Raw genomic sequence first — 11670 nt, forward strand, 5'->3', positions numbered from 1 at the left:
CCAGTGGGTAACTTGAGGACACTCTCGGAGAGAACAGTAATGACCCGTGTGTGTGTGTGTGTGTAAAAGTGTCCCAAAAATAATGGCACTGTCTCTATGCACACTGACAGGACTCTACACACCCAACACACCTACAGGACCCAACACACCAACAGGACCCAACACACCGACAGGACTCTACACACCGACAGGACCCAACACACTGACAGGACTCTACACACCCAACACACTGACAGGACTCTACACACCGACAGGACCCAACACACTGACAGGACTCTACACACCCAACACACCGACAGGACCCAACACACTGACAGGACTCTACACACCCAACACACCGACAGGACTCTACACACCCAACACACTGACAGGACCCAACACACTGACAGGACTCTACACACCCAACACACCGACAGGACTCTACACACCCAACACACTGACAGGACTCTACACACCCAACACACCGACAGGACCCAACACACTGACAGGACTCTACACACCCAACACACCGACAGGACCCAACACACTGACAGGACTCTACACACCCAACACACCGACAGGACTCTACACACCCAACACACTGACAGGACTCTACACACCCAACACACTGACAGGACTCTACACACCCAACACACCGACAGGACTCTACTCTCCATCTTTAACCTCCATTAGAAAATGGACATCTCAAAACAAAAACAGTCAAACTGAACTCTAAAAATAATCATAACAAAGAGACTGAGGTTTGGTCATTGAGATAAACACTTAGTTCATCTGGTCTTTATTCCTACAGCTGTACAGAGCTCTCTCTCTCTCTCACTCACACACAGTCATCATTAGAAAATATACAAATTAAACGTTTAGGTCTACATCGCAACGCACTGGATATAACAACACACTGATAATACAGTGGTATGATCAACAACATGACATCATTCATCATCTTCCTCCTCCTCTTCGTCGCTGATGACGTATTTCTTTGCCTTCTTGGGTTCCACCTCCTCCTCCTCATCCTCCTCAGCCTTCCTCTTCCCTGAACTCTCCCCTTCCTACAGAGAGGGGAGAAAAGAAGAGGGGGGAGAGAGAAAGAGGGGGGAGAAAACAAAGAGGGGGGAGAAAACAAAGAGGGGGGAGAAAACAAAGAGGGGGAGAAAACAAAGAGGGGGGAGAAAACAAAGAGGGGGGAGAAAACAAAGAGGGGGGAGAAAACAAAGAGGGGGGAGAAAAGAAAGAGGGGGGAGAAAACAAAGAGGGGGAGAAAACAAAGAGGGGGGAGAAAACAAAGAGGGGGGAGAAAAGAAAGAGGGGGGAGAAAACAAAGAGGGGGAGAAAACAAAGAGGGGGGAGAAAACAAAGAGGGGGGAGAAAACAAAGAGGGGGGAGAAAACAAAGAGGGGGGAGAAAACAAAGAGGGGGGAGAAAACAAAGAGGGGGAGAGAGACAGGAAAAATGTGATTTGACTCACTTCAGATCTGCCTCAAAGTGTTTTGTTAGCTGAACTAGGTTCCTATATGTAGTGATTCACAATGTCTCCTGCTGGTAGATCATAGGACTGCACCCTCTGTCATCTCTCCATTCTCTCACTGTACTAACACCTGTGTGTGTGTCTCACCTCGTCAGAGTCTAGTTTCTTGGCCTTGAGCAGTCTCTGGGCTTTATCATCATCAGAACCCTCATCACTGTCAGACGAGTAGATCCGAGCACGCTCCTCTATATGGAGAGAGGAGAGGGACGGAGGAGAGGAGGGGGACGGAGGAGAGGGAAGGGACAGAAAAGAGGAAGGGGAGAGAACGCATTAAAATGAGCAAATACAAACACTTTCACTGTCTCCTCCTCCTCCCTTGTATTTGATCTGGATGTGTCTCTGTTTAGATATGGTGTGTGTGTCCTCACCCCTCACCCCTCCTCCCTTGTATTTGATCTGGATGTCTCTGTTTAGATATGGTGTGTGTGTCCTCACCCCTCAGCCCTCCTCCCTTGTACTTGATCTGGATGTGTCTCTGTTTAGATATGGTGTGTGTGTCCTCACCCCTCAGCCCTCCTCCTCCTCCTCCTCCCTTGTATTTGCTCTTGATGGCGGCCAGGCTGACCGACTCGTCCCCCTCCTCATCGTCGTCATAGCGATCGGGCTCTAGGTAACCGGCGCTCAGCCCTCGTTGGTGCTGCTTCTCTCTCATCCGCCGCTGTTGTCCCTCACGACGGATAGACGCACGCAGGCTCCTCCTCTTTCTGTAGGGGGGGGGGGGGGTCAACATTTTAACCCCTCAAATGAGATAAGTCTATTGTCCTGTCTATTTGAAATGTTCTGAGAAAATATAGTAGACTGTAATCAGCAACAGAATCCCAGTCGGTGCTTCTAGAAACAACAGAAAGTCTGTCTCGTCTCCAGACTGTAGTTATTAAACTGAACAAAAATATAAACCTCAACATGTAAAGTGTTGGTCCCATGTTTCTAATGAGCTGATGATATAAATGATTCAAGAAATGTTCACATATTCACAAAAAGTTTATTTCTCTCAAATTTTGTCCACAAATGTATTTACATCCCTGTTAGTGAGAATTTCTCTTTTGCCAAGATAATCCATCCACCTGACAGGTGTGGAATATCAAGAAGCTGATTAAACAGCATGATAATTACACAGGTGCACCTTCTGCTGGGGGACAATAAAAGGCCACTCTAAAATGTGCAGTTTTGTCACATAATACAATGACACAGATGTCTCAAGTTTTGAGGGATCGGGCAATTGGCATGCTGACTGCAGGAATGTCCTGAGAATTTGATGTTCATTTCTCTACCATAAAGCACCTCCGTAACATCGTCTTAGAGAATTTGGCAGTACGTCCAACCGGCCTTACAACCGCACCAGCCCCAGGACCTTCACATCCGACTTCTTCACCTGCGGGATCGTCTGAAATCTGCCACCCAGACAAACTGTTGAAACTGTGGGTTTGCACAACAGTTCTGTACAAACGGCCAGAAACCGTCTCGGGGAAGCTCATCTGAGTGTTCGTCATCCTCACCGGGGTCTTGACTTGACTGCAGTTCAGTTGTAACCGACTTCAGTGGACGAATGCTCCCCTTCGACGGCCACTGGCACACAGGAGTTTCAACTGTACCAGGCAGATGGCACACAGGAGTTTCAACTGTACCAGGCAGATGGCAAACAGGAGTTTCAACTGTACCAGGCAGATGGCAAACAGGAGTTTCAACTGTACCAGGCAGATGGCACGCAGGAGTTTCAACTGTACCAGGCAGATGGCAAACAGGAGTATCAACTGTACCAGGCAGATGGCAAACAGGAGTTTCAACTGTGCCAGGCAGATGGCACACAGGATAAGTTTCAACTGTACCAGGCAGATGGCAAACAGGAGTTTCAACTGTACCAGGCAGATGGCAAACAGTAGTTTCAACTGTACCAGGCAGATGGCACACAGGAGTTTCAACTGTACCAGGCAGATGGCACACAGGAGTTTCAACTGTACCAGGCAGATGGCACACAGGAGTTTCAGCTGTACCAGGCAGATGGCACACAGGAGAAGTTTCAACTGTACCAGGCAGATGGCAAACAGGAGTTTCAACTGTACCAGGCAGATGGCACACAGGATAAGTTTCAACTGTACCAGGCAGATGGCACACAGGAGAAGTTTCAACTGTACCAGGCAGATGGCACACAGGAGAAGTTTCAACTGTACCAGGCAGATGGCACACAGGAGTTTCAACTGTACCAGGCAGATGGCACACAGGAGTTTCAACTGTACCAGGCAGATGGCAAACAGGAGTTTCAACTGAACCAGGCAGATGGCACTCAGGAGTTTCAACTGTACCAGGCAGATGGCAAACAGGTGTTTCAACTGTACCAGGCAGATGGCAAACAGGAGTTTCAGCTGTACCAGGCAGATGGCAGACAGCGTGTATGGTGTTGTGTGGGCCAGCAGTTTGCTGATGTCAACGTTGTGAACAGAAGACACACACCGTGATGGTATGGGGCAGGCATAAACTATGAACAACGAACACAATTGCATTTTAAATCAATGGAAATTTGAATGCACAGAGATACCGTGACGAGATCCTGAGGTTCATTGTTGTGCCGTTCATCACCTCATGTTTCAGCATGATAATGCACGGCCCCATGTCGCAAGGATCTGTACACAATTCCTGGAAGCTGAAAATGTCCCAGTTCTTCCATGGCCTGTATACTCACCAGATATGTCACCCATTGAGCATGTTTGGGATGTTCTGGATCGACGTGTACGACAGCGTGTTCCAGTTCCCAGCCAATATCCAGCAACACACAGCCATTGAAGAGGAGTGGGACAACATTCCACAGGCCACAATCAACAACCTGATCAACTCTATGTGAAGGAGATGTGTCGCGCTGCATGAGGCAAATGGTGGTCACACCAGATACAGACTGGTTTTCTTTATCTAAGGTTTCTGTGATCAACAGCATATCTGTATTCCCAGTCATGTCAAATCCATAGATTAGGGCCTAATGAATTTATTTGAATGGACTGATTTACTTATATGAACTGTAACTCAATAAAATCTTTTAAAATCGTTGCATTTTTTTGCGTTCATATTTTTGTTGAGTGTAGTTCTGCTAACATTACTCCACACATCTCATAACCTTTATTACATGACATCCTATATGAAATGACACCGTCCAGCGTGTGTTACCTTGATCATCTCGTTGCGTTGAGACTCGGGGTCTCGTCCAGCCATGGGCAGTATTCTGATCTTCTGGGTCTTCGAGCAGCGGTCAGCCAGAGAGAGGGTCATCTTCCTGTGGGTGGCACTGTCTGTGGAGTGGGGTCTGGAGAGAAAACACACAATAAACAGCTTTATATCTCAAATCAGACATTCATGTTTGTTCCTTTAAACTGAAAGAGGAACAGCGTCTCATAATACTGTACCAAAACAAGTCCCCTTCTAATACTGTACCAAAACAAGTCCCCTTCTAATACTGTACCAAAACAAGTCCCCTTCTACTACTGTACCAAAACAAGTCCCCTTCTAATACTGTACCAAAACAAGTCCCCTTCTAATACTGTACCAAAACAAGTCCCCTTCTATTGTAATACTGTACCAAAACAAGTCCCCTTCTATTGTAATACTGTACCAAAACAAGTCCCCTTCTATTGTAATACTGTACCAAAACAAGTCCCCTTCTAATACTGTACCAAAACAAGTCCCCTTCTATTGTAATACTGTACCAAAACAAGTCCCCTTCTAATACTGTACCAAAACAAGTCCTGTTCTATTGTAATACTGTACCAAAACAAGTCCCCTTCTATTGTAATACTGTACCAAAACAAGTCCCATTCTATTGTAATACTGTACCAAAACAAGTCCCATTCTATTGTAATACTGTACCAAAACAAGTCCCATTCTATTGTAATACTGTACCAAAACAAGTCCCCTTCTAATACTGTACCAAAACAAGTCCCCTTCTATTGTAATACTGTACCAAAACAAGTCCTGTTCTATTGTAATACTGTACCAAAACAAGTCCCCTTCTAATACTGTACCAAAACAAGTCCCCTTCTACTGTAATACTGTACCAAAACAAGTCCTGTTCTATTGTAATACTGTACCAAAACAAGTCCCCTTCTAATACTGTACCAAAACAAGTCCCCTTCTAATACTGTACCAAAACAAGTCCCCTTCTACTACTGTACCAAAACAAGTCCCCTTCTAATACTGTACCAAAACAAGTCCCCTTCTAATACTGTACCAAAACAAGTCCCCTTCTATTGTAATACTGTACCAAAACAAGTCCCCTTCTATTGTAATACTGTACCAAAACAAGTCCCCTTCTATTGTAATACTGTACCAAAACAAGTCCCCTTCTAATACTGTACCAAAACAAGTCCCCTTCTATTGTAATACTGTACCAAAACAAGTCCCCTTCTAATACTGTACCAAAACAAGTCCTGTTCTATTGTAATACTGTACCAAAACAAGTCCCCTTCTATTGTAATACTGTACCAAAACAAGTCCCATTCTATTGTAATACTGTACCAAAACAAGTCCCATTCTATTGTAATACTGTACCAAAACAAGTCCCATTCTATTGTAATACTGTACCAAAACAAGTCCCCTTCTAATACTGTACCAAAACAAGTCCCCTTCTATTGTAATACTGTACCAAAACAAGTCCTGTTCTATTGTAATACTGTACCAAAACAAGTCCCCTTCTAATACTGTACCAAAACAAGTCCCCTTCTACTGTAATACTGTACCAAAACAAGTCCTGTTCTATTGTAATACTGTACCAAAACAAGTCCCCTTCTAATACTGTACCAAAACAAGTCCCATTCTATTGTAATACTGTACCAAAACAAGTCCCCTTCTAATACTGTACCAAAACAAGTCCCCTTCTATTGTAATACTGTACCAAAACAAGTCCCCTTCTATTGTAATACTGTACCAAAACAAGTCCCCTTCTAATACTGTACCAAAACAAGTCCCCTTCTATTGTAATACTGTACCAAAACAAGTCCCCTTCTATTGTAATACTGTACCAAAACAAGTCCCCTTCTATTGTAATACTGTACCAAAACAAGTCCCCTTCTATTGTAATACTGTACCAAAACAAGTCCCGTTCCAATACTGTACCAAAACAAGTCCCCTTCTATTGTAATACTGTACCAAAACAAGTCCCGTTCCATTCCAATACTGTACCAAAACAAGTCCCCTTCTATTGTAATACTGTACCAAAACAAGTACCCTTCTAATACTGTACCAAAACAAGTCCCCTTCTATTGTAATACTGTACCAAAACAAGTCCCATTCCATTCCAATACTGTACCAAAACAAGTCCCATTCTAATACTGTACCAAAACAAGTCCCCTTCTATTGTAATACTGTACCAAAACAAGTCCCCTTCTATTGTAATACTGTACCAAAACAAGTCCCGTTCCATTCCAATACTGTACCAAAACAAGTCCCCTTATATTGTAATACTTTACCAAAACAAGTCCCCTTCTAATACTGTACCAAAACAAGTCCCCTTCTATTGTAATACTGTACCAAAACAAGTCCCCTTCTATTGTAATACTGTACCAAAACAAGTCCCCTTCTATTGTAATACTGTACCAAAACAAGTCCCCTTCTATTGTAATACTGTACCAAAACAAGTCCCCTCACTATTCCATCTGGACGGAGTTCAGGTTAGATACTGTGTTGTTGTTCACTCTTCCATCTGGAGGGAGTTCAGCTTAGATACTGTGGTGTTGTTCACTATTCCATCTGGACGGAGCTCAGCTTAGATACTGTGTTGTTGTTCACTGTTCCATCTGGACGGAGCTCAGCTTAGATACTGTGTTGTTGTTCACTATTCCATCTGGAGGGAGCTCAGCTTAGATACTGTGTTGTTGTTCACTATTCCATCTGGACGGAGCTCAGCTTAGATACTGTGTTGTTGTTCACTATTCCATCTGGACGGAGCTCAGCTCAGCTTAGATACTGTGTTGTTGTTCACTATTCTATCTGGACGGAGCTCAGCTTAGATACTGTGTTGTTGTCCACTATTCCATCTGGACGGAGCTCAGCTTAGATACTGTGTTGTTGTTCACTCATCTGGACGGAGCTCAGCTTAGATACTGTGTTGTTGTTCACTATTCCATCTGGAGGGAGCTCAGCTTAGATACTGTGTTGTTGTTCACTCATCTGGACGGAGCTCAGCTTAGATACTGTGTTGTTGTTCACTCATCTGGACGGAGCTCAGCTTAGATACTGTGTTGTTGTTCACTCATCTGGACGGAGCTCAGCTTAGATACTGTGTTGTTGTTCACTATTCCATCTGGAGGGAGCTCAGCTTAGATACTGTGTTGTTGTTCACTATTCCATCTGGACGGAACGTGTTCCTGTATTCGGTGCATGATGTCTTTCAGAGCTTTGGGTTGGGGTTCAGACAAAGAGCAAGGTGTGTGTATGCCTACATACAGTGTGTGTGTGTGTGTGTGTGTGTGTGTATAGACAGTGTTACCTGAAGGTGAGTTTGGTCTTGAACACAGCCTGTCCCTGTAGACCAGTTCCTTGTCTGATGAACAGGTGGTTGTGGTCTCCTTGGAGAGGAGCTTTATACACATCAAACACTTCGTTACCCAGGTGGAGAGACATGCTGTGGAGACAGAACACATCAAACACTTCGTTACCCAGGTGGAGAGACATGCTGTGGAGACAGAACACATCAAACACTTCGTTACCCAGGTGGAGAGACATGCTGTGGAGACAGAACACATCAAACACCTTCGTTACCCAGGTGGAGAGACATGCTGTGGAGACAGAACACATCAAACACCTTCGTTACCCAGGTGGAGAGACATGCTGTGGAGACAGAACACATCCACAGATACATACACATGTAAACACACATTTCCCCATTGTTAAATCAATGTATTAATTATTCAAACACAATCATCAGGAGTCCCAGTGTTACTCCTCTTCATCAGGAGTCCAGCGTTACTCCTCTTCATCAGCTGTCCAGCGTTACTCCTCTTCATCAGGAGTCCCAGCGTTACTCCTCTTCATCAGCTGTCCAGCGTTACTCCTCTTCATCAGGAGTCCAGCGTTACTCCTCTTCATCAGCTGTCCCAGCGTTATTCCTCTTCATCAGCTGTCCCAGCGTTACTCCTCTTCATCAGGAGTCCAGCGTTACTCCTCTTCATCAGCTGTCCAGCGTTACTCCTCTTCATCAGGAGTCCAGCGTTACTCCTCTTCATCAGCTGTCCCAGCGTTACTCCTCTTCATCAGGAGTCCAGCGTTACTCCTCTTCATCAGCTGTCCAGCGTTACTCCTCTTCATCAGGAGTCCAGCGTTACTCCTCTTCATCAGCTGTCCAGCGTTACTCCTCTTCATCAGCTGTCCCAGCGTTATTCCTCTTCATCAGCTGTCCAGCGTTACTCCTCTTCATCAGGAGTCCAGCGTTACTCCTCTTCATCAGCTGTCCAGCGTTACTCCTCTTCATCAGCTGTCCAGCGTTACTCCTCTTCATCAGGAGTCCAGCGTTACTCCTCTTCATCAGCTGTCCCAGCGTTACTCCTCTTCATCAGCTGTCCCAGCGTTACTCCTCTTCATCAGCTGTCCAGCGTTACTCCTCTTCATCAGGAGTCCAGCGTTACTCCTCTTCATCAGCTGTCCAGCGTTACTCCTCTTCATCAGGAGTCCCAGCGTTACTCCTCTTCATCAGGAGTCCCAGCGTTACTCCTCTTCATCAGCTGTCCAGCGTTACTCCTCTTCATCAGGAGTCCAGCGTTACTCCTCTTCATCAGCTGTCCCAGCGTTACTCCTCTTCATCAGCTGTCCAGCGTTACTCCTCTTCATCAGGAGTCCCAGCGTTACTCCTCTTCATCAGCTGTCCAGCGTTACTCCTCTTCATCAGGAGTCCCAGCGTTACTCCTCTTCATCAGCTGTCCAACGTTACTCCTCTTCATCAGGAGTCCCAGCGTTACTCCTCTTCATCAGCTGTCCAGCGTTACTCCTCTTCATCAGCTGTCCAGCGTTACTCCTCTTCATCAGCTGTCCAGCGTTACTCCTCTTCATCAGGAGTCCCAGCGTTACTCCTCTTCATCAGCTGTCCCAGCGTTACTCCTCTTCATCTAGCCCTCTGAGGGTCTTGTGTGTGTGTGTGTGTGTGTGTGTGTGTGTGTGCGCGCACTGACCTGCCGTCAGACCACTTGACGATGCGGGCGTTACTCTCTCTGCTCTCGTTCCCCTCCTCGTCTTTCTTGGCTCTCCACCGGATAGTATTCTCAACCTGAACACAGAGCACTGTTACATCACAACACTGTTACATCACACAGAGCACTGTTACATCACAACACTGTTACATCACACAGAGCACTGTTACATCACAACACTGTTACATCACACAGAACACTGTTACATCACACAGAACACTGTCACATCACAGTCCCATCACACATATCACTGTTCCATCACAACACTGTTACATCACACAGAGCACTGTTACATCACAACACTGTTACATCACACAGAACACTGTTACATCACACAGAACACTGTTACATCACTCAGAACACGTCACCGTCACATCACTCAGAACACGTCACCGTCACATCACAAACATCACCGTCCCATCACACACAACACCGTCCCATCACACACAACACCGTCCCATCACACACAACACCGCCCCATCACACACAACACCGTCCCATCACACACAACACCGCCCCATCACACACAACACCGTCCCATCACACACAACACCGTCCCATCACACACAACACCGTCCCATCACACACACAACACCGTCCCATCACACACACACAACACTGTCCCATCACACACAACACCGTCACATCACAACACTGTCACATCACACAGAACACCGTCACATCACAACACCGTCCCATCACACACAACACTGTTACATCACACAGAACACGGTCACATCACACACACACAACACTGTCCCATCACACACAACACTGTCACATCACACACACACACAACACTGTCACATCACACACACACAACACTGTCACATCACACACACACAACACTGTCACATCACAACACTGTCACATCACACACAAACACATCACACGCAACACTGTCACATCACACACAAACACATCACACCACAACACTATCACATCACTCCCAACACTGTCACATCAAAACACAACACTGTCACATCAAAACACAACACTGTCACATCACTCCCAACACTGTCACATCAAAACACAACACTGTCACATCAAAACACAACACTGTTACATCACTCCCAACACTGTCACATCAAAACACAACACTATCACATCAAAACACAACACTGTCACATCAAAACACAACACTGTCACATCAAAACACAACACTATCACATCAAAACACAACACTGTCACATCAAAACACAACACTGTCACATCACTCACAACACTATCACATCACAAAACTGTCACATCACAACACACATAACACTGTCACATCACTCCCAACACTATCACATCACTCACAACACTGTCACATCAAAACACAACACTGTCACATCACTCACAACACTATCACACACAACACCGTCCCATCACACACAACACCGCCCCATCACACACAACACCGTCCCATCACACACAACACCGCCCCATCACACACAACACCGTCCCATCACACACAACACCGTCCCATCACACACACAACACCGTCCCATCACACACACACAACACTGTCCCATCACACACAACACCGTCACATCACAACACTGTCACATCACACAGAACACCGTCACATCACAACACCGTCCCATCACACACAACACTGTTACATCACACAGAACACGGTCACATCACACACACACAACACTGTCCCATCACACACACACAACACTGTCACATCACACACACACAACACTGTCACATCACACACACACAACACTGTCACATCACACACACACAACACTGTCACATCACAACACTGTCACATCACACACAAACACATCACACGCAACACTGTCACATCACACACAAACACATCACACCACAACACTATCACATCACTCCCAACACTGTCACATCAAAACACAACACTGTCACATCAAAACACAACACTGTCACATCACTCCCAACACTGTCACATCAAAACACAACACTGTCACATCAAAACACAACACTGTTACATCACTCCCAACACTGTCACATCAAAACACA

At 45.6% G+C, this 11670-nt stretch overlaps 1 protein-coding gene across 1 annotated transcript in view; it reads right to left on the reverse strand.

Moving 5' to 3' along the window:
- Nucleotides 1–741: 741 nt before the first annotated feature.
- Nucleotides 742–11670, reverse strand: part of LOC139411768 (RNA polymerase-associated protein LEO1-like) — a 19906-nt gene continuing 8977 nt past the window's right edge. Inside the window, exons 9-14 of the mRNA XM_071158500.1 lie at nucleotides 9664–9758; nucleotides 7989–8123; nucleotides 4659–4811; nucleotides 2027–2214; nucleotides 1610–1707; nucleotides 742–1046 (exon numbers count right to left, since the gene is read on the reverse strand). Coding sequence (XP_071014601.1) covers nucleotides 930–1046; nucleotides 1610–1707; nucleotides 2027–2214; nucleotides 4659–4811; nucleotides 7989–8123; nucleotides 9664–9758 — 786 coding nt within the window. The 3' untranslated portion in view covers nucleotides 742–929. The remainder of the gene's footprint in view (nucleotides 1047–1609; nucleotides 1708–2026; nucleotides 2215–4658; nucleotides 4812–7988; nucleotides 8124–9663; nucleotides 9759–11670) is intronic.

Source organism: Oncorhynchus clarkii, chromosome 6, assembly GCF_045791955.1.
Source record: "Oncorhynchus clarkii lewisi isolate Uvic-CL-2024 chromosome 6, UVic_Ocla_1.0, whole genome shotgun sequence".
Taxonomy (NCBI): Eukaryota; Metazoa; Chordata; class Actinopteri; order Salmoniformes; family Salmonidae; genus Oncorhynchus; species Oncorhynchus clarkii.